The 23283-nt window shown below is 45.2% G+C and overlaps 1 protein-coding gene and 1 pseudogene across 1 annotated transcript in view; one reads left to right on the top strand and one right to left on the bottom strand.

Moving 5' to 3' along the window:
- nt5dc1 (5'-nucleotidase domain containing 1) overlaps nt 1-22995 on the top strand; it is a 49264-nt gene extending 26269 nt beyond the window's left edge. The window contains exons 7-12 of the mRNA XM_042094627.1: nt 4127-4301; nt 6261-6358; nt 12814-12935; nt 17736-17909; nt 20505-20673; nt 21656-22995. Coding sequence (XP_041950561.1) covers nt 4127-4301; nt 6261-6358; nt 12814-12935; nt 17736-17909; nt 20505-20673; nt 21656-21768 — 851 coding nt within the window. The 3' untranslated portion in view covers nt 21769-22995. The remainder of the gene's footprint in view (nt 1-4126; nt 4302-6260; nt 6359-12813; nt 12936-17735; nt 17910-20504; nt 20674-21655) is intronic.
- Nucleotides 1750-1881, bottom strand: LOC121712386 (annotated as a pseudogene).
- Nucleotides 22996-23283: the final 288 nt, after the last annotated feature.

Genomic DNA, 23283 nt, shown 5'->3' with positions numbered 1-23283 from the left:
TTAAATGCCAAGTTAATAATAATCAAATATATTTTACAAAAGCACATGAAAAGAGCAATACAGGACTGGCCATCAACCATGTAGATAAAAACAAAAGCACATACACAAGGAGGAGCACACAAACGTTCACACAACCCTCACAGATCCAACATAAAGCATCAACAGACACTCCTAGAATGTTCACACAGCCACACAGTGATGATAAGACATGTGTTTTCTGTCTAATACCTTGAGAGCTTGCTTGTAAAGTGAGAGAATGGTCTTCAGAGTTTTTGCCTGAGTCCAGCTCGTCATGCAGTTTGTTAGGTGTGGATGATCATGGCATTCATGTACAGTTTTGCTGTTGTTGTTGTCAGACAGATTCTTATATATCTAACATTTGCCAGATTATATTTCGAAGTTTGCATATTCCTTCGCTTGTTTTTTGAAAGATAAATTGGAGTCAAGAATAATATTTACATATTTAATATGTGGGACTGTTTGAATGATCTCCCTTTGGGATCATAGTCAGATTCAGTTTCTGTTTCTGTTTTATTAAACACGTAAACTGTATTTTTGAGTGTGAGTCAACCTGCCATTTATGCACATGTGTCATTGTTGCCACTTTTATCAGCATTTGGCTGGTGACTGGTGCTAATTTCAGTCCCTGCCTACAGACTTTAGATGTGCATTTCATATTTTAACAATGATGTCCACTGGATTTATCCCTTTTTAAAACACATGAAACATAATCAAGAAAAAGCAATACTCCAATGGTTTAATTGTGTTTCGAACACAAAATGTCTGTGTGAATGTGTGTGTCTGTTGTAGCCTATTTGCATTGCACTTCATATGCTGTATAGTGCATTAGTTTAGATGCAACTCCCAGAGTTGTCCAGAAGAGGGCATCATTTCTGCCTGTACTTTACCATCCTGTCGTGACTTGGCAAATGACTAATGCAGTCGCTTTGGTCACAACCTGAATTAGAGAGCCAATATGTCAGAATGAATATAACATAGTGTATGTGATACATTTCTAAACAGATTGTTTTGTCATTTCGAACAGGGCTAAGTGACACACATGTGGTTATGGATACATTGAAATATCCATACTTGTGCTTTTTTTAGTATTTTTTGCACTATTTTTGGGCCGTCATTCCTCCCGCAAAGCCATGGTTAGTTCTATTATTTTGAATTGAAGGTTTTTTGAAAACAGTGTCTTTTTATACAGTATATAGTCATCTGGATTCAATACCATATGTGCTCAGTTAGCTGAACTAGATAAACACTGATCTAATGAACTGCTGAAAATAATGTATAATTAGAGTTAGAATGGGGTCATCAAAATCCTTCATTGCTTGCACCTCATCATCACAATGTCTTCACCATATCATTGTTCTGTTATGAATGTTGCTTTAAGTGGTTTTGCTGGACAGTGAGCTACTAATCCAAGGCACAGCCATCTTTGATCAAGGCAGATGATGACGTTCCCGGAATGGTTCAGCTTCTAAGTATAAGTATATATACTTTTTTGATCCCGTGAGGGAAATTTGGTCTCTGCATTTAACCCAATCGGTGAATTAGTGAAACACAAACAGCACAGTGAGGTGAAGCACACACTAATCCCGGAGCAGTGAGCTGCCTGCTACAACGGCGGCGCTCGGGGAGCAGTGAGGGGTTAGGTGCCTTGCTCAAGGGCACTTCAGCTGCGGCCCACTGGCCGGGGCTCGAACCGGCAACCCTCCGGTTACAAGTCCAGAGTGCTAACCAGTGGGCCACGGCTGCCCACTAAAAAAATTGTGCAGTCGAGATTCCCACATTTGAGGAATTCGCAGGGGTCAGCACTACCGGACGTGCAATGGCCGAGCCTCGCCCTGGGCAAACAACCTTCCAAACAACCTTCTTCTGTTATACTTTTTTGAATTATACATTTCACATTTCACATTGTTCCAGGTGACAATATGATGTTAATATCTATGTGCATACAATAAGATAATTTCAAAACAGTTGATACATTTAGCGGAATAATCGCATTACACAGATATCACATGAATTGTAACACTTCACTCAACACTTGAACAACCCATTATATCAAAATAATGATTTCCAAATACAATGATTACCAAATGCAATGATGTAAAGCATTCTTCTGTACGTTTAGCCGTTCCCAAGTAATCCGGTTCTGAAATTGGCCCGTTCGTCCAAACTTTCGAGCTCCATTGAACTGTACAATGTTAAACTCATGCTAAACAACCTTGTGATCCCACACCATGGCAAAAACAAAGGCGTACTAGGTAACCAATTTTAACGTAAAAGCGTGCTTTTTTTTTGCTTTCTTTTATTAATTGTTTTTTTATTTTGGTATAATGAAATAATTAATTGATGCTATAAATACTGTATGTATTTATCTCGCCGTTGCATTTCTACTTTAAGCTGCCCACTAGTGTTGAAGTGTACAGTATTTGTTCTGCCACCAGAGAGCAGTGTTCGTAGAGGAATCATCTCCCATCTCTGGTATGTGTGTTATGGGGGGTTTACTGTGGAGAGTGCTCGGGAACACTCCGGCTCCAATCAGAGCATTTCTTTGAAGTCACAGATCAGTTAAAGCTGAATCATTTTAAATGACTCTAGTGATTGTGGGGAAGGATTCACAGTTCCCTGAGCTTCAGTGTAGAATAAATCCACAGATTTAAGTTTGGCGTCTGCTGTGTCGGAGACCTTTCTTGCTTCCTCACCACCACCCCAGCTCATCCTCTCACCCTCAAGTGGCTGCCTCTCTTTGCATCCCCGTGTACCACATGCCCACACCACCATGTCCACCATGTTTGCAGCTAGGAGGCCACGTGCTTGTGGTGCAGAGGAGTGTAGGAGACTGTGTGGTAATGCTGGTGAGTGTGTGGTAGTGTACCAGGTGAGCTCCAGGTGGCCTCCTGTGCCTGTGCTGCATGGTGCTCATGTGGGTGTGCTCCCTGCTCTCTGAAGCCTTTTCTCCCTCGACGTATGAAAATAGACGTGTCCCACTTCTCACATACGGTCCACATTCTTCCTCCCCTGTGTAAACCCCAACGCACTTCCTGTGCTGGTAGCTTTATGTTGTTCGAGGGAAAGTATAGCTTCGCCTCTTTTTCATGTGTCACTTCATCTCTAATTAATTCCAAATGTTGACCTCAGTTTTACTTCACAGGCTGCCTGAGTCTGGTGAGGTAATGTCATCGAAAGGCTTAGGGAAAATAGCAGACATGTATCGACCCCTGTAAGCCATATACCGATTTTTCACAACGCGTTTTTGTTTACCCTTGGTGAAATTTTGGTTTTGTAAAATACTTTTTTAATGTCCCATTTGTGTGAATGAAAGCAAGGATTAAAGCATTTTCTCATATTTCCTCTTCTAGGCTTCATTGGTATTGTTTTCTTAACAATTAGAGAAATACAATGGCTTTAGAGTCACGTGGGGTATGAACTGTGAAGTGGAACATCTTCTGCGTATTCTACTCTAATGAACTCAGTGGGTGGATGACTCATCATGCTACTCATAAGGGAGACTCAGAGAACAGTGGGATTCTGTGGAATGTGGGATTTGTTGGTGACTGGAAATTGGCCATAACATGTCTGAATAAGCGAAGAAAATGATTGTAAAATGGCTGACTGAAGTAAGCTGACCAGATACATGGGTATGATGGTTTTGAGTATCCTGCAGTCAAACAGCAAATGGTAAGGCTATTAGAGCTCAGTGAGTTACAAAAGTAGACCCTAGCTCCCTGCAGTGTCCTGCATCTGGCCTACACTTTAACATTCTCTTAAAGGCAGCTTCACTGTTATATATGTGAATAGATTACACCGTAAATCTCTGTAATACCATAGGAGAAATACATTAGCTACTCTTCATATAGTGCCTTGAATTGGCTTGATTGTGGGGATTTTTATGTATTATGTATACTCATATATTCAGCACCTGCTTGGTTTATTTGGATTCTCAATTCTATTGTGTATAAGACTTTGTGATTGCTAAAAAACACACAGTGATAAGGTTAGTAAGTAAGATGCAAATATGGGACAAGAGTTCAGTTTTGATGCTCTTTGGCTGACTGGCGTGAGACACAGCACTGACGTTGATAGTTCCTTGCTGCTGTTTGCTTGTGTCCATCAGAGGATGCTGGGACGTACTTCCCCTGTGTGAAGCAGAACCCGGGCCGCTACCTGCAGCCCTGCTCGGACTCGGTCAAGGCCTGGCTGCGTCGGATGAAGGACGCGGGCAAGGTGCTGCTCCTCATCACCAGCTCCCACAGCGACTACTGCAGACTGGTGTGTGAGCACATCCTGGGGTGAGTCACCTCCTCCTGCACACAGCCCTCCTCCACCTGGGCTGAGGCGGTCATCAACACTTCACATCTCACACACACACACACACACACACACACACTCCCACCTCCCACCCGTAGCCCACTGTCTTTCACGCCACCACCACCACTTTGAGTGGTTGCTCTTGGGGCCCTGTCCTTTGCCTGTGGCAGTGGCGGTGTTCGCTGTGGTCTGCAGTCTGTTATTAGAGCCTGATCCCACTTACAGTCTTGGCCAGGCTCTCCAGCAGATGTCCCACAGACATGTGGGGTAGTTTATCAGCTCTGTAGCCCCACAGAAGCTCTGTTATATTAAAATGGCCCACGTCCAAAGTGGTAGTGTGTCCAGCAACCACCTGGCCAGAGGGTCTGCAGCTTGTGTTGTGACAGTGAGGGGGGACTGAGCATTGTTTGTAAGGGAGAGCTGCTCGCGAGCGGAACTCTGGAAAGGGGGAGGCGTTTGTTCTGGACGCCCGCTGGGCCTCTGCGGATTCATGTGGCACAAGCTTTTCCCTCAGCAATTTCCTGTCAAATACCCCGGCCTGGCCGCTCACTGCTCCCCCAGAGGACCCTGCTGCTGCTGCCGCAGCTGCTCCCAGTGTCCCCAGTGTCCCAGTGGCCTCTCACCTCTGGACACGGGCCACCTCACTGTGCGGGCGGGCCGGTGGAATGGGGGCACCCTGTCATGCTGGCGCAGAGGCCTGTTTTCAGAGAGCGTGTTAACAAGACGTGGAGACTTAGATTTGTGTCAAGATAAGCTCTGGGTGAAGTACAGGACTCCCAGGCTGGGTCTTGTCCATCTCAGGAGCTGTGAATAAGAGGGCTTTGTTCAGAGTCATACATTGGCCTGTATATGAACCTCTCTGCTGTCGCTAAAGCACCAAGTAACTATACCAAAACCACCTCCCCTCCCCCTTCCCATGAGGCCTTTCTTCTAAGCTCTCTTGCATGCAGCAGGCATGTTCGCCCCGGACCATGTGTAGGAAAGTGTTCAGTCACTCAGCTGGGTCCTGAATCTGTCAGTGAGGCACTGTTTTCCTGGAGCTTGTTAAAGGGCATGCTTCCCGGGAGAGGCCACACTTTCCGAGGTCCCTGAGGTCTGCTAGCCCTGGGCTAGCGAGCAGCAGCTGGGAAGTGTCACACGACCAGGCTGCAGCCACCTCACCTTTGCTGCCCTACTTTCTGACTACCTAATGCCAGGAGAATGTGCACATGTGAACAGCAGTATGCCATTAGCAGAGCTGTGCTGTTCAGTTTTGGGTTATTATTTCTTCTTCTTTGTCCTTCTTCTTCTTCTTCCTCCTCCTCTTTCCCCTCCTCCTCCTTCTCTTGCTGTATTGCCATGTCTTAAGTAATACCTAATCTTGAATCCTGGCAATTGCGGCAGGAATGTTTTGGAAAGTCAAAAACGTATTGCACTTATTCTGGCATTTGTGAATTTGAACCTGTTTCCCCTCCATGTGGCTGTCACAGCTGTGTGATAAAGAGCTTTATGGTCTTTCTCTCGTGACCTGACTTGGCTTCAGCTCCACCTGCCAACGTAAGCCTGCAGTGGAAACATTCTCTTTCCCCTTGACATTTTTGTGAATTTCAACTCTGGGAATAGGGAGCCATTACCCCGCTGCACCCATTAGGCAGCTCCACTTTGAGGAAAAGCCCCGGAGACAGGATGCTACTTCAGCGGTCCAGGTGCATTTGGACGCAGAACTTTAAAACAACAGCCTCGCTTACCCCTGAAGGGCTCAGCATGCGATCTCCAACCCCTTTCCATTATGTTTATGTTAGACACATTCCTGCTGTATTTTGCTTTTTGCTCAAATCCACACTCTGTTTTCCATACAGTCATGAGCAGCAGTGCTTTAGTCTGTCCAAGAGGCTGCACTGGCCAAAGTGTGACCTCAGGCTCAGCTATGTTGAATAGTTTTGTACTGTGACTTTTTTCAGGAAAGACTTTGAGGAGCTGTTTGATGTCATTATCACCAATGCCTTGAAGCCTGGCTTCTTCTCACTGGTGCCCCATCAGAGGCCTTTCCGAACACTGGGTGAGTTGCAGTGAGTCCAGCCCAATGACACTACAATCACTTCTATAGATCTCTTTATGTTGCAGCTGTCCCACTTTGTGGAGACGCAAGGGAGAGTATAAACTAGTGCAACGGCAGTGCATATGGTGTGATGTTAGTATGTGGACTGTGTATGTGTTGTGTGCTTTATGCTGACCGGCCGTAAATGTAAATCCTCTTAGTGCTCCCATGTGTTGTGGTTAGAGGACCATAAACTATGTTATATTGGACCAGTCTTTAACACAAATTAGGTTTTGTTTGGTTGATATTTTTTGCAATTGCCTCTTTCGTATGTCTTCTGACTATTTAGTTTTTGAGTAGTGTGTTAGTGTAATGCAATGTCTGTTGGACCTTTTTACTATGCCTAGCTACAGCTCATGCTGCCATACTGTGGCCTATTTTCTCAAGCTGCAGTGCAGACCTTGTGAGAGGGATTACTGCACACTTTTCCTTTCTAGCCCTCTGAACTCTCTGAGCTGATTTTGGACGTTTCTGGGAGGACCACGTCCCAGAATTTCCTGTTTGAGAAGAAACATGCTGACTAAAGTGTTATTCTTCAGATAGTGTCCCAGGCTCAAGTATCCCCATCCGCGAGTGGGTTTGGCCCGCGCCGTGTTTGTCTTGCATCGGGTTTAATTGCAGCGTGAGCACTCTGTTTTTCTTCCCATCCTAATAATGCCACGCTGTGTCCCACAGGCTCGTCAGAGAGTTTTGAAACGAGGACGTCTGATTGTGCTCATTGTATCTCAGGTTCAGCGGTTCTATTCAGATTTGTACCGAGAGGCGAGCTCGGGGCTTGGCCAAGCCCCATCTCAGCTGGTGTTCCTCTGCAGAGCTCGTATCAGGCTGTCATTCTTGGTCGCTCCCCATCTGGACGGGCTTCCTGAGCCAGATCATGTGGAGGAGATGAGGCTGAAATAAGCAAGTCTGCAGACCGGTGACTCCTCTCCCGTCCACTCTCTCGTAGCGTCGCCACGCTGGCACAGCTGTCCACAGTCTTTGGTGGTCTGCTGCTCTGTTATCTCCTCCGTCCAGCGCGTCACTGCTTTGTGTCAATCCTCAGCTGACCTGTTATTCTGCTGCAGATATGCAGTGTGTCTCTCTCAAACAACTTCTCCACATGGCTCACAGGGGAATTGGCTGTTGTCATGGTTACCTGTACATTCCTCAGATAGAGATTTTTTTTTCTCTTTATGAACTTAGTTATTTCCAGTTATTTAAGCTGTTATTTTCAAATTGAAATCAGACAGATTGGATTTTGTTATGGAGCAATTTTGAAGTTTCAAAGTAATGTCAATTGTTGATTTATATGTGTTTGTTTATATGTGTTTGTTTTAAATACGTCTACGTCTTACTTTAGAGAGTGCTAGTTTACCAAGACCAGGTTCCTGTCCCAGCATCAGGGCTAAGGACAGAAGTGTAGATATCTCCTCTCTCTGGTTATGAGATGCTCAGACCTGAGGTAGAGATAGCTCACCTTGTTCTGGTAAACCCCATCAAGCAGAGACAGACTATCAAGTTGCGATGATAAGGGAAGATAAATTGGCAACATGCTTCCTTAGAAAGTGAAAGATTCTGAAATGTTTGCCTCTGTTACAGCACATCTGTAGTCATTGGTGGTTTCAGTAAAGTTTCTTGATGTGATATCAATTTGGGTAACTTGGTTATCTTACACTTTTGGACAGGGGGCAGCCGTGGCCCACTGGTTAGCACTCTGGACTCCGGAGGGTTGCCGGTTCGAGCCCCGACCAGTGGGCCGCGGCTGAAGTGCCCTTGAGCAAGGCACCTAACCCCTCACTGCTCCCTGAGCGCCGCCGTTGTAGCAGGCAGCTCACTGCACCAGGATTAGTGTGTGCTTCACCTCACTGTGTGTTCACTGTGTGCTGTTTGTGTTTCACTAATTCACCGATTGGGTTAAATGCAGAGACCAAATTTCCTTAACAGGATCAAAAAAAGTATATATACTATACTATATATACTATATACTAATCAGGGACTAGTGGATCAACTTTGTGAAGCTACTCTCTCCTACTGCAGGGAGAAGAAGAATAGACCCTTGTCCTGTGATTGATCACCGTCACTGCCTGAGTCTCCTTCTCTGTGGTGGTGAAAAATAATGTTAGTGTTGGGTTCTTGTTATTATATTAATGGAATAATCCATTATTCCTGGACGCAAGCTTGAGCCCATACAGTTTTCCCCCTATCACATTGGAATTTGGTTTAGTTTAAGAATTATGAACACCATTGAATCCAATTTGAAGTCCAGACCACAGTGGTTTCAATCTTTGGTTTCATGAAATGTGTTCAGTTCTGTATTTAAGCATTTCATTTGGCAAAAGACATGCCATCATGGAAAGGCCCACATGACTTCATTAGTACCAGCCTCATTGGTGTGGCCACACGTGTGCATGACCAGAGATGCCAGTGGCCAAAACACATGGCGGCACCACGACTAGACAGTAGCATATGAGGGAAAAGTCCAACACAACCCCACATTTTATTCAGAGTTTCAGAGTGTTCTCAGAAAAAGAGTTACATTTCTGGAATTTCCCCTTGGGGATCAATAAAGTATCTATCTTTATCTATCTATCTATCTATTTATCTATCTATCTATCTGTCTATCTGTCTATCTGTCTATCCATCCTAATCTAATCTACATGTAGTATGCCGTGGCAAAACTAGTGGAAGTGAATGGAGTGAATATCCATTAACACATTTGCCTTCCTGTTTTTTCATAATAGCAGGGCAAACAGCCTGTCCCAAATGTCGGCACTCTCTGTGGTTATGAAATTCGGCAGTAAACATTTGGTTCAAGTCACTTTTACAATAACAACTCTTCTCACATGCCGCAGTACTATCTTCTCATTCCATTCTTTGTGTGTGTGTATGCTTGGGCTTGTCTGTTTATTTGTGTTGGATCGTATGTATTTACATGTTTCTTTTCCCCTTTGCCACAGTGTGGATAAAATGTTTAACCTTCACAAAAATGTAAACTTGTTTTTCCATCCAAGAATGGATGTCATTTTTGGATAGGGGTCACTTCTCCCAATGTTGTTTCTATGGTGCACCAAAGAGCATTAAGACATACATATGTACATTTTTACCATTCACAAATTTTTTGACTCGTCAGTTCAATCTTGTTGCCTGTAAGATGAGTAAAGCAACATACACACACACACACACACACTTGACACTGAAAACAATACTTGTCTTGTTACGATTCATTAAAATCCAGATGCATAGTCAGTGGTCTGGTCTTGGTGGCTTGATTAAATGTGTGCCTTGTAATTAATTAAATGAAGTGCAAGTTTCATGACCTTCCATTTGGTTTATTTTCAAATGGACGTTGTTCCTGGGGCCCCCTGGAGGGTTTTCAAGCATGAGTAATACTCTGGGAGCTGTGTTGTTCAGTCCCTCTGTCTCTTATCTTGGCGGAGATCCATTGGAAGCTAGAAGTAAAGTATTTTGTGTGATTACTCACCAAAAATGTTCCTGCTCCTGCCAGACCCTTTGGGTCGGCTGACATTTTTCTTGCCATTCTCATCTGCTTTTACATCATGAACATGATTTTTAAGAAAAGGTTTCAGAAAAGTGCTATGAAGTATGAAGGCTTCCATGAGGTAACCATCACAGTTTACAGATGTAGAACCAGTATGCTAGTCAGAAGGCTGTGTAGTTGAGTGGAAAGTTTGTGTGTGTGTGTGCTATTAGTAGATTGTACTTGAAAGGATAAAAGTGTGTGTTTGTGTGTATGTCTTTCTGTGTGTGTGTGTGTGTTGGGTCATTAGTCATGCTGAAACAGAGCAGCGTAGAGAAACCCCTCTCAGACATGAGACTGCAGCAGAGTGAGCGGCTGGAGCATGCCCCCGGGGGAGGGGGGGGGAGTGCACAGGAAAGGGCTGAGCTGTGATTGGTCTGTTTCTAATCACCCGCTGCTGCTGTTCCGTACTCTTGTGATGGAATGGCTGCCATAATACTTACCAGCAGTTACGCAGGAATCCACCCCGAGTGGGAAACCCAAACCGTGCGGCTTTGTGTGTGAAACAACACTAAGGCCAGTAATGGGCAGTACTGGCCCTTATATTAGAATGATACATTCTACATTTTTTATTTCTGTCACTCAAAATGTTACAGTATGTTCACTTGCCCACCATATTTCTCCAAGCTACAATTCCAGCAATCCTTCAGGCCAGCTTTCTGTGGTTAATGCTGCACTCCAGCACCCATGTGATGTATCCCTTTAACATGTAAGACATAGAACTATTATTTTGTCTCTGTCTCTTAAGTAATTCTTAATTAAGTGATATGTGTGTTGCCATTTCAGTGGAGAATCATGCGAAACCTATGGGATGAGTTCAAAACTTTCAAATCAAAAGATACAGGCCTATATAACATTTTTTAAGCCATAGGAATGAGCCAGATAATAATTAAAAAAGGACGGTGATGGGTTAAAAACACACATGCTTATCTCCTCAGACCATTATGTCCATGTGAGGATTAAACATGACCCACTCTGAAACGTGCTGAAAAAAGAGTTGTTTTTGTATCACACTTTGGTGGATGACAGAGGAGGCATTGCATGCTTATGCAGCTGCTTACCGTATGGAGTCTGTAATGCCCTGAAGCTTCCCGTAGGCAAGTATTACCAGTAAATCAGAATTGAGCATTGTTGAAACTGTGCATCAATTGTACAATCCGTAAAAGAACATGGAAAGCAACATATTTCTCTAGTGTAAAAAGTTACTTTCTAACAATTAACAAGTTACTTTATTCATTGTAATTGTTAATTTCTCAAATTTGGTCCACCTTGTTCTGATACAGCTTTGATTTAAGTATATATACTTTTTTGATCCTGTGAGGGAAATTTGGTCTCTGCATTTAACACAATCGGTGAATTAGTGAAACACAAACAGCACACAGTGAACACACAGTGAAGTGAAGCACACACTAATCCTGGCGCAGTGAGCTGCCTGCTTCAACGGCGGCGCTCGGGGAGCAGTGAGGGGTTATGTGCCTTGCTCAAGGGCACTTCAGCCGTGGCCCACTGGTCGGGGCTCGAACCGGCAACCCTCCGGTTACAAGTCCAGAGTGCTAACCAGTGGCTGCCCCATTTGGATGTGCATTGGATGTTTCCTTTGAATAAGATATTGACTTTGGTTGGTTGATTGAGCCATTCATTGTGTCAGAAACCCTGTGTAGCAACTGCAGCACACATGGGGCTGTTAGGCCTGCAGGACCATTACAGTATGTGCCTGAACAGCCCAGAGGTGTCCAAACTAGAGAAGGAGAGAGAGAAGGCAGCCACAACCTCAGAGTGGGCAGAAAACTGTGGAGGACACTAGTGCCCAGCAGGGGAAGTTGAGTGGTTGCTCAGCATGGTCTGTGGTCACCCAAGGAGGATGAAGAATTAGGAGTTATTTTGCATCTTAGACAAGCCTACTAGTTGAGTGGTATTTCACCATATCAATCACATGTGAGCAAGCCAAAGAGCATGTGGAGAGGCAGGCCGATTGACTGGATGGGGAACACAGACGTATTCAGGGCACAGCTGTGTGGAGGCTGTGCACTTTCTCCGTTACTTTAACAGGCTGTGCACTTTCTCCGTTACTTTAACAGGCTGTGCACTTTCTCCGTTACTTTAACAGGCTGTGCACTTTCTCCGTTACTTTAACAGGCTGTGCACTTTCTCCGTTACTTTAACAGGCTGTGCACTTTCTCCGTTACTTTAACAGGCTGTGCACTTTCTCCGTTACTTTAACATGCTGGAAGGATCAAGATGTCTTGTCTGAGTGGAGACAAAGTTGTTAAATGTTGGAGCATGAGTTGTGATCATGCGGGACTGGAGCTGACGCCTCCAGAGGTGGTAGCCATGGTAGCCCAGGCAGCTGTGAACATGAGCCATACAAGGAGATTGCAAAATTGCAAATGTTGAGTGTGGCTCATGAGTCTTGAATTTCCCCTAGGGATCAATAAAGTATATCTATCTATCTATCTATCTATCACAGGTAGTTAGATAGTTTCTTATTACCATGCTGGTAAGAACAGACTTGTCATGATTGTCATGTCGTTGCTGTTTTACTCTGGTTGTTCATTCATGCATTCAGCTGTCACAACAAAGATTGTATGATGAAAGGATAAATTAGAGCAAGCCAAATGAATGTGAACTCAGTGCAAGTACTCCTAATGTAATCTTCATCACATGGAATTGCAATAAATTAGATCCAGGATTGGATACGTGTCACTGAGTCAGTTTATTTGTTTCATAAAACATCTAGTACAGTATTTATTTGACTATTTCAACAACTGTGTCTGGCCAGTTCCTTTATTAGTTAAATATGATGTAATATAAACAAGGAAGTCTTTTCTGGTAGAGGCAACATGGAGTGGACTGAGTTGTAGGGCTTCTCAGTGACTGTGAGAAATGTTCCTCTGTACAGTGAACGATATGGAGGACAGTGAGGGTCTGCCATCGCTGGACAAGCCAGGCTGGTACTCACAGGGCAACTGGCCACATCTCCATGAGCTGGTGAAGACCATGACAGGAAAGCAGGATCCTAAGGTAAGAAAGGAGGGTGTGTGTGTGTGTGCGCACATGAGTGTGGGTGAGTGTGTTTGCTTTTGTATACTCAGAGCAGTGTCTTCTGATGATCTATGGGATCTTTTTGTGTAATTTAGTGTCAATCCCTGTCAAATTCACAAGTGAACCAGCCCGTGAAAATTCCTGCTACACTATCAAACCTAATCCATATGGGAATCCTGAGCACCTCATACCAGCTGTCAGGGAGCGCATCAAGCAGAGCTTTGAGATTGACTCTCATTCGCAGCACTGGCACAGGATCAGAGAGCGCCACGCCGTAACTCAAACAGACACAAGTTCTCACCGGCATACGGCAGCAGACACCTGCAGCGGCCGGCCCCTGTGAAAGATGACGCTCCCGCCGCGTGGCGGCGATCTGCCAACAGGGCTGGGCCTCGGTGAAGCCTGCAGGCTGCCAGTGCACAAGGCAAAGCTGTGTAGGAAAAAATGACTCCACCCCAAAGCAGAAAACACACACCACACACACACACAGGGACACACACACACAGACACACACACACACACACACACACACAGGGACACACACACACAGACACACACACACACACACACACACACACACACACACAGGGACACACACACACACACACACACAAACACACACACACACACAGAGACACAAACACACACACACACACACACAGAGACACAAACACACACACACACACAAACACACACACACACAGAGACACAAACACAAACACACACACGCACAGAGACACAAACACACAAACACACACACACACAGAGACACACACAAACACACACACACAAAGTGAGTGCAGCTAGGGATGCCCATCCTCCACATCCTCCTTGGGTTCTTTTTCCGCCACGCGTGGCTGAATGCTCCCAGTGTTCCAGTGTTCTTGGGGGGGCTGTGTGGACGGCGCTCCCTCGGAATGCAGTGTCAACCTGCCACTTGAGGGGGCCTCTGAGGTGACCTGTGTCTGTAATGTTTTGGGTTCGCTCCACTTTCACCTGACGGGACTTATGGCAGCCTGGCTGAATGGGCCCCATTCACACGGGCTTATAGGCCTTAGAGTGCAGACTGACGAGGGCCCTCCCTCCCTCCCCACAGGACACAATGTCACATTCACGTGCCTAAACGTATTTCAGAAGATGTAATCCTTGGAACTGTTAATCAATCTTTAAATGCATTATGGAATTATTTTCCTAGTGTTGGCTTACCGTAAAAATGCTGGGTGCAGAAACACATGAATGACATTTATTCTGACATTATGTGTGTGTCCAGGGAGAAGAGAAGATTTTTTAACAGTATAACAGTATAAAATTGTTGTTCTTTAAACTAAAGGCATACAAGCAAGTCATACTGTACATTCATAAATGCACAATAATATAGCGAATTGTAGAAATGCAAAGTTGACTGTTATGTTAAGCTTCCTAGTGCAATGCACGCCTTAGTATTTTGAACCGTGAAGTTTGTTGATGTTTCAGTACTCACTGGCCTCCTTGGTGATGTTTTGACACTTTTTTTTACCTTGTTGATGTTTTGACTGCTCAGAACACAGCCAAACTTGGAGTATTGGATAAATGTTGTTTCATCACTGTAGCATATTGTAACACTGTATTTATACTGCGGTACTGTAAAAATGACCACTACCGCAGTTGCACAACTAGGTGGCAAACATCAGGTAGTGTGCCTCAGTGTTTCCCATACATTGACTTATTTGTATATCAACATTGACCACCACACAATGATTTTCCAGGTTGTACTAAATTGTGGTTAAAGCTGGTTAGCATCATAACCACGCTGCGCTAATTTGTTAAAAACTGTTGCATTCAAGTTAATTCTGCAAACCTACCACTGGTGCCTTTTAATTGCCTTAGTCTCATGAAGTGGTGATAGAGAACTGAAAATTCATCATTTGAAAATGAGGGTGTGTATTCCTATTTATAGACATTCACCCCACTGGATGCCCTGTTTCTGTTAACACCACAAATCGGTTTCCAGACTTAAAGTAATCAAATGAAGCCTTGTAATAACCTTCTTCTGCAAGTGAAATGTTTTTAAACATGAAATAGAAACAGTTCTGTTGCTCAAATGATGCGCAGGAACTGGTCAGCACAAAGAGCCCTTGTGTGCCCTATTGGGGATAAACAAGCCCTGTGATGGATCTGTTTGGTTTTACAAGGAGACGTGTTTCCAAAACTGTCCTATCGAGTCACTGTTCCATCTTGGCCTGTATTTATGCCTGTGGTCAGTGAGCCGTCCTGGGCTGTAAGCATCATCCTCACAAGCTGACATCCTTTGTAAATCACTGTGTGAAATGGTTTAATTAACCAGATTGTGCTCAGTAGGCCGTCCATCCCAGTGGCCTGAGAGGAATTGAGGTGAGGTTTTAATACAGGCACATGTTGCCAATAAAGAGGCCCATAAAGGCGGCTCTATTCCGCCATGCCAGGGGATGGAATTCCTTGGCCTGTAAATATTTTTCATACTTTACCTGCCCCTTTGGCAGCGGAGAGCTGAAAACTGATCAGTGGACACGGTCATGCTGCAGGGCCAGCGTTGAGGCTGGGGGCCTGGGACTGGGACGGGGGATGACTGTGGCGGGGACGGGCGCAGAGTTCTGGGAATGTCTGGAAACCCGAAACCCGAGTCCACCTCAGAGACACTGTTTATTTACGCCCGCCAAGCGGCCGGCTCGTACACACGGCCCACTAACCGAGGGGCTAATTTCCGGAGTTGCCCCAGCAGTCATCGGGAGTAACACTGACCACCAACACCAACACCAACACCAACCCCTCCTCTTCGTCTCCCACTCCCCTCCCCCACCTCTCCCTCAGCTCCCCTGGCTCTGTGTCGGGAGTCTCTCTCCTGCCTCCCCCAACCTTGCATTCCACTGTGGAGCTGCAGAAAGGGCCTCTGAGTGCAACTCCTTTAGCACTAAAAAGTTTTCATTACCCCTCCAGCACACTGCCTGGGGTACTAGCCTTTACTCTCTCTATAAAGTCTGCTTCAGGTGACCCTGGTGGGAGAGTCATTGGTTGTCCACTGCTGTGACACTTAACAGCTCTCATTTGTTTGAGGAAGTGCTGTGGTTTTGGCAAACAGCTCGTCAGGTCGTAACACATTCTGCTTGTTGCTCCTGCATCCGCTGTTTTATTTTCCTCTTTTCCAGGTTTGAGAGATGCAGTGCACTTGATATGGAGACACAGGGTGCAGTGTTTTCCTCCTTCCTCCAAATGCCCCATGTGCACACGAGACAAGAAAGGGCCTTCCAATGAGTCCGTGCTGCCTGTACTGCTTGGCAGGCCTGAACTCGATTGTGTGGTTTTCCCTTGGTCCAGCCCATGAGATGATCGCCATCACAGGAATTTACAATCTCATCAGGTGTCAGATAGACTTAGGCTAGGCAAGGAAAGGCACGCTTATTAATATAGCACAGCTCATATAGCCTGGTTTCCAGACTCACTACTTTGTTTCACTTTGTGAAGAGAGTCTGGCCTCTCGTGATTGGGAAATGTTTCTAACTCTAGCATCATAACAGACATAGATTTTGTGTTCACTTTGAAATCATTGTTCCAGATTAACCATTCACCTTGATCAGGGATTCTTCTTCTTATTCTACAAACTGATATTAAGCCGCATCAGCAGTCAGGAAACAATGCATTTAGTCTACCTAGTTTGCTGTACTGCATGTGTGCAGGTGTTGCTACTACCGTTTACCACAGCCACTTTCAATTTGAAAACTAACATTATCCACTTCTTCTCTGGTTGGCCCGGCACCTTGGATGTCCAAGAGAAACGTTAGTGTATTGTCAGATGCCAGACTAGTATCTCAGTGAAATGAAAGTGAATGAAAATACTAGGCGGGTAGGACCAGGCTACAATTTTACACTGGAACAGATAAACAGCACATAGGAAAAAATAAGATATTATAAGGGAAACCAAAATTGCATAGGAAAAAAACAAGACAAAAAAAAGTTAGTTTTAGAACTGAACAGCAGTCACATTAAACAGCTGTTTTTAGAGACATAGACTTCGGACTTTAAGGTGCTCTAAGGCTAAGCGATGCTGGGTAACGTCACTTCTGTTGACTTTCAAACAAAACAGAGAGTTAGCTCGCTACTTCCTCCACCTCCCTCCCGAGCTGCTCCCGTGCAATTGAAACTCTCCTAAATGCGCATCTTGTCTGTGATTTGCTGGAACAGTTTATGTTTTCATGGGCTAGGTTTGCCCTGGTTGTTGTTGTTGCCGTTTTTGGAGCCTGGACTGTCCACAGAGATCTCGTTTTTTTACAGTGTATTCAGGACACAGACAGCTAGCAGTTGGTTAGGTGATGTTTGCAGTAAGTGACATAAAATGTTTTAGCCTAAAAAACGTGCGCCATCGCTTAGAGCACCTTTAAGTAAAGTGTATTATTCCTTAGCATAAGTGTTTCTGGATTATCTACTTGCAAGTTGAAACCAATCAATCAAAACCATACAAATCACAAATCGTGTTTCGGACACACGGATATTCGGATGATATAAGAAAATCTCTAAATGACAACTGTTTACACTAAAAAGCTCCTTTGGATAGTATTTGAATGATGTGGCTACTGTAGCATTAAACGGTTAGCATAAGGCTGCAACAAAACAAAATGTGAAAAGGTGAAAGAACTTGAATACTCCCTGAATGCTCTGTATATGTGTTTGAACTGAGAGATATAAACGCTAAACCATGACCATGCCTGTCTGTCATCCCAACTCATTCATTGATGTGTCGACTGTGCTCTGCCCTCCTATGCTGTGCAGGTGGTGTATTTTGGAGACAGCATGCGCTCGGACATGTTCCCCGCCAGCAGCTACGGGAAGTGGGAGACGGTGATGATCGTGGAGGAGATGGAGGGCGAGGGAGTCCCGGGCAGCAGCACGGCCAAGAGCAGCGAGGCCCCCGCGGAGCCCCTGGAGAAGAAGGGGAAGTATGAGGTGAGCAGCGGCCGGCACACGCAGCTGTTTCTGCTTACGCAGCACACCCACCTGCCCCCTGTCAGAGAGAGAGAGAGAGAGGTGGAGGGAGGGAGAGAGAGAGAGAGAGAGAGAGAGGTGGAGGGAGAGGGAGAGGGAGGGGGTGGAGAGAGAGCGAGAGGGAGGGAGGGAGGGGGGGTGGAAAGAGAGAGAGAGAGAGGGGGGGGGTGGAGGGAGAGAGAGAGAGAGGGGGGGGGGTGGAGGGAGGGAGAGAGAGAGGGGGGTGGAGAGAGAGAGGGGTGGAGGGAGAGGGAGGGGGTGGAGAGAGAGAGAGAGGGAGGGAGGGGGGGTGGAAAGAGAGCGAGAGGTGGAGGGAAGCAGAGAGAGAGGGGTGGAGGGAGAGAGAGAGGGGGGTGGAGGGAGAAAGAGAGGGAGAGAGAGAGAGAGAACCCCACCTCAGCCCTCTGGCAACGTGCCACAAAGCGTCCACTGTGGAGCTCAGTTTCAGCAGCCCCCACCTTCACTCCACACTCAATCCATTCAGGCACTCACTCACACACACACACTCTCTCCCCCTAGTCCTGTCTCTCTTACATGTGTGTGTGTGTGTGAGTGTGAGTGTGTGTGAATGTGTGTGTGAGAGAGAGTGTGAGTGTGTGTGAGTGTGAGAGAGAGAGAGTGTTAGTGTGTGTGTGTGTGTGTGTGTGTGTGTGTGTGTGAGTCTGTGTGTCAGAGAGAGAGAGAGAGTGTGTGAGTGTGTGCCCACAGAGAGAGGGCCGGCAAGACACCCGGTAAACATCTGTAAACTGCAAATCAGTTCCAGTTTCAGTAACTATGCTTTCAAGTTGCTGGGTTTGTAGACTGTTTAGTCGTGTTGCAGCATGTTTATGCAAAGTACACCACTGGCAGCACTGTAAGGCAAGCGAGCGTGGGAGAGGAGAGGAGAGGAGAGGAGAGGAGGATTAGAGGAGAAAAGTGAAAGTCTGCGTGCGACTGCAGAGAGGGGAGGCCAGGGCTCTTGACGCATGGCATGGAAGGAAACAATAAAACGGCTTGTAGAAGTCAGGATGCAATGCCATTAGGCAGTGGTCTCATTCATTGACCAGACCTTGAGTGTTTCCCCTCGGCCTATGCGTTCAGTGGGGTCACTTCCTGGACAGGTATCAGGCTGCAGGATGTTTGTTAGCCATGAAGACCGATGAATGTGTGTGTGTGTCTGTGTGTGGGAGAGAGAAAGAGTGTGTGTGTGTGTGTGTGTGTGTGTGTGTGTGTGTGTGTGTGTGTGTGTGTGTGTGTGTGTTGGAGGGAGAGTGTAGTGCAGGGATAGTGGGGTATGAGTCAGCAGTTTTGTTGGCAGGAGTGTAAGGAGCTTGGTCTGAGCACTCCACCGAGTAGTGACTCCTAGTCTGTTCTGCTCGCCTACCACCGCACCCCCCAATCCCCCCCCCGCCCCTTGCCTTCCCACAATCCTCCTTCTGCCGCCCCTTCTCTCTAGCACCCATTTTCCATTTCTACTTCCATTTGTGTAGGCGCTCGTCCTTCTACCTCTCACTTTTTCTTTTGGCCTCCCTCCTCTGCTGTCTCCTGACATCCTTCAACTCCTCTCTCTCTCTTTCTCTCGCTCTCTCACACACACACTCACACTCTCCACCTCATTCTTGTGAAATGGTTCACAGAAAAGTGTGGCAGCGACAAGAAGTCGGGGAGTGATTCAGCCGGAGATGTCCGGTGGTTCTCCCAGCCGTTTGCCGCCCAGTCTTTCCACATATATCAGCCCTGACCAAATGCATCTGTCTGGCTCCTCACGTGATCCAGGCTCTCTTGAGACTTTGAATTCCTCTGAACTAGTGCAGACTTTTCTTTCCATCATCTGATGCTTTGGATCTTGAGGATGTACTGGAAATGTCCACAGTAGTATGTAATTTGTGTGCCTTTGGAGTTTTTGTTTGACTCAGGGGGGTCAGTGTTGTCATGTGTTGGGGTTCAGAGGAATGGCGCTTTCCTGTAGGGAAAGTCCGCACAAAGGCCCAGTGTCGGCTCAAGTTTGTTTTCACTGGGCAGACGCAGGGGATCTGATGGATGTCATCCTTTCATCTGACTGGAAGCACCTCTGAGATTTGCCTTCTATTAATGGCACAGAGCTGGGGGCTGTGCCTGGGGAGAGGCTGAAGAGTGAGGGTCAGCATAACAATGGGGCATGTTTGAAACTGTGTGGATCCGTGTTTGACCAAAGAGAGAATAAACTACAAAACGGCAAAAAGGTTCCCTCGCCTGAAGGAAGTGTGAAGAAGTGAGTTTATCATCCAGTCTATAGCATCTCTGGGTGCTCTTGTGTGCGGCCCAATGACACAGCGGTTATTAGCGCATCAACACAGCAATGTGTTTGTCACCACAGTCTTTTGTTTAGCCTGTGGCACGGATGAGTTAGTTTGTTTTTACTGAATGAAATGCGGTTGGGTTTGTCTGTTCATTGGTATTGTTTTCCATTTGTTATTTATGTGGAGAATAAACACAAACAATATTGCTTTGGGCACCCTGTAGCCACCCATCCAGAGGCAGTCTGGGTGTGGAATGCTCTCCTCTGGCCCGTCATGCTGGTGTGATGTTATTTTTTAGGATCAAGGCATGAAGACTCCCTCGGCTTCGTCTGAGCAGTGGGGCTCCTACTTTACGGACGTGCCCAAGAGCGCCGATGGGGAAGAGGAGGCGCTCAAACTCACCTGGTGCACTCACAGCATCCACACATACAGCACCGTGGCCATCCCCAGTGTAGAAGCCATCGCAGGTACGGTCTGCTTGAAATGACCTCGAGGTCATCCATGCCGTTAGCACAGCATTAGGGGGTTTTGGTCAACACTGACCAACTTAACTACCTTCATGCAAAAACCTTACAAACACCTCAGTCAGCCCAAGTGGCATTGATAAAAGCTTGTTAACATACTGGTGTCTTTTGGCAATATAATTTACAATGTTAAGAGCGTATGAAATGTGCTACGTGTGTGAAGAAATAAATGTGTGAAGCTTCAGTTGACTCCATGCTCTGTTATCATATTTAATTTGCACACAAAGGTGATAATTGTGACAAACAATGTGAAGGAGTAATAGACAAATCCGGTAGCGGTTGATGAGAAGAGAATGTTGAGAAATACCAAAGTAGGAGCAGGAAACTATGTTATCTTTACGATGGGCCGCAACTACATTACTGTCTGCTTTCATTGAAAAATGGCATATGAGAGTCTAGCTGTAAATGATAATGGATGGTTTCATGGGAGAGGGAGTGGGGGAAAGCAGTGTATAAAAAAGATGCTTAGTCATTATTATGTCATTTGCTTTAAAGCAACACTATGTTGCAATTTGCCATGTTTTGAGGTATACTTTTATCAGGCAACCATCGTTGGTACTGTATCACCTTCAAATTAATTTTTGATGGTGTATGTTTTTGTAAAATATGTGAAAAAATATGGGTGTTTGCAAACTTTTGCAAGCCTTTTAGGTGGCTAAAACTATGCTTTAAAATGTGGAGAGTGACTGTGGCATTTGTGATTATACTTCTTATCACCAGTCTAAATAGCCCTGTTAAAATTGGTGTATTGGAGCAACTAGTGATGCCCTATATAATACAAGGTCGGTTTTGTGTCTACAATATGATTTTTGGATGTATTTGTTTATTTATTTATTCATTGTTATTAGCTTGCTGGTTTGACTGCCGTTCTCATCTAGGCCCTTTTGAGGTTTTTTACTCTGATGATGTTCTTTTCCTTTCTTAGATCTTCCTCTGGACTACAAATTCCCACGGTTCTCTCCAGACAAGCCCAGCACTACAGGATACTACCCCCGGCCCCCCGACTCCCTGCTGAAGTGGTCCCAGAGCCACCCATGAGTGTCCATCTCCACCCACTGAGTCCCGGGGTCTCTCCAGGCCCCTGGCTGCCCCATGCGCAGCATCCCCATCTCTCGAGCGCATAGATAGATCACCATGTGAAGGTGCTGCCCCAGTGCAGCACATCAGCATCTCCGTGTTAAGTCTGTTTAGACATTGTCTGTCATTCGAATTGAAAACATGTAACCTGTTGATGTTGGAGTGTGTCCGTCAAACCGTCAAGTTACTTTACCTCCTGTTTTGAAAGGACTTGAAAACTTAAATGGCTTTCCAAATCTGTCTAAGACCTAATTCTCCATACTTAGCCATTGATTTCTGCAACACTATGCATTGGTTGGTGCATTTAAATTGACCACCGTCCATTTTACTTAATAAGCATATAACTCAGGGGGGCCATCATTCCAAACCTGGCTATAATGGGAAATATTCATTTCTGATCATTGTAAGCTTGCATTTTCTTTTTAGGACTGCCATGTGTTCTCTGCTTAACAGTTGAAAGTATTCTGTTTGTTGAAAGTACCCCATGATGTCTTAATAAATAATAAAAGACTGATTGTACTGATTGTGTCAAATCTTGCACAGTATATTCTGTGGATATTTGTTTGCCTTGGAGTTACGTTGTTGTATGCAATGCTCCATTCAATTATTGATCATTTTCCTCCGTGTGCCATAATGGGAAATAGTACTAACTACACAAATATGTCATACCATGCTGTGTCATTCATACATCTTGAAGTGAACTTAAAATGAGTTTCACGTGGAAAAAAAGTGTAAAAGCTTGTCTATGTACTCTATTGTTCTAGTGTAATGTCCTGCTCAGTGATCTACTGTACTGTATATGTGTGGGATACATATGTGCCATATTGTATGCAGAAGCAATGTCAGCCATGCTTAAACTGACCACTGAATGAATTGAATGTTTTTCATTGTTAGTTTGAATGAAAGCTGGCTGTAGGTTGTGTTGTAACTATTTGTGTTGGATCAAACAGTACTTAAAGCACAGTTAAAGCCAAAATGAGGTGAGCTCATTTGTCCAAATGTTTTCTATTTTGTATGTATCGAGTTGATTAGCCTTTAGTTACAGTTGGTTAATGGTGTTATCTTGCTCTTACAGTTTAAAGAAACCCTATTTGGCCTTGTGCTGTCCTCATCCATAGTTTGTACTCTGTAAAATTCAGGAGCAGTGTCATTCACCTCATCTGTGGAATAAAGACATGCATACACCGACTTCCCCCTTGTGTGTATTCCTTTCAAATTCATCTGACAAAACTGATATTTAGCTACTGAGAAAAACCTTTTCAGTTACAGTGTCCATGCACTAATAGGGATTCCTCAAGGTGTAATTTGGAGCAAATCAAAGTCCTTTTAGGCAAGTCCCTCCACTTGGCGGCCATATTGCAACCCTTTTTGGGCACTTTTCGGGCATCTAATTCGACAGAAATGCGTGTGCGTAAGGCTTCACGACACCAATCTTGCTCCAGCGGCGAGATCACAACACATGATTGGCACGATGTC

The sequence above is a fragment of the Alosa sapidissima genome, chromosome 6 (genome assembly GCF_018492685.1).
Source record: "Alosa sapidissima isolate fAloSap1 chromosome 6, fAloSap1.pri, whole genome shotgun sequence".
Lineage (NCBI taxonomy): Eukaryota > Metazoa > Chordata > Actinopteri > Clupeiformes > Clupeidae > Alosa > Alosa sapidissima.
Note: the sequence above shows the minus strand (reverse complement) of the source record. Positions and strands in the feature narration are given on the sequence as shown.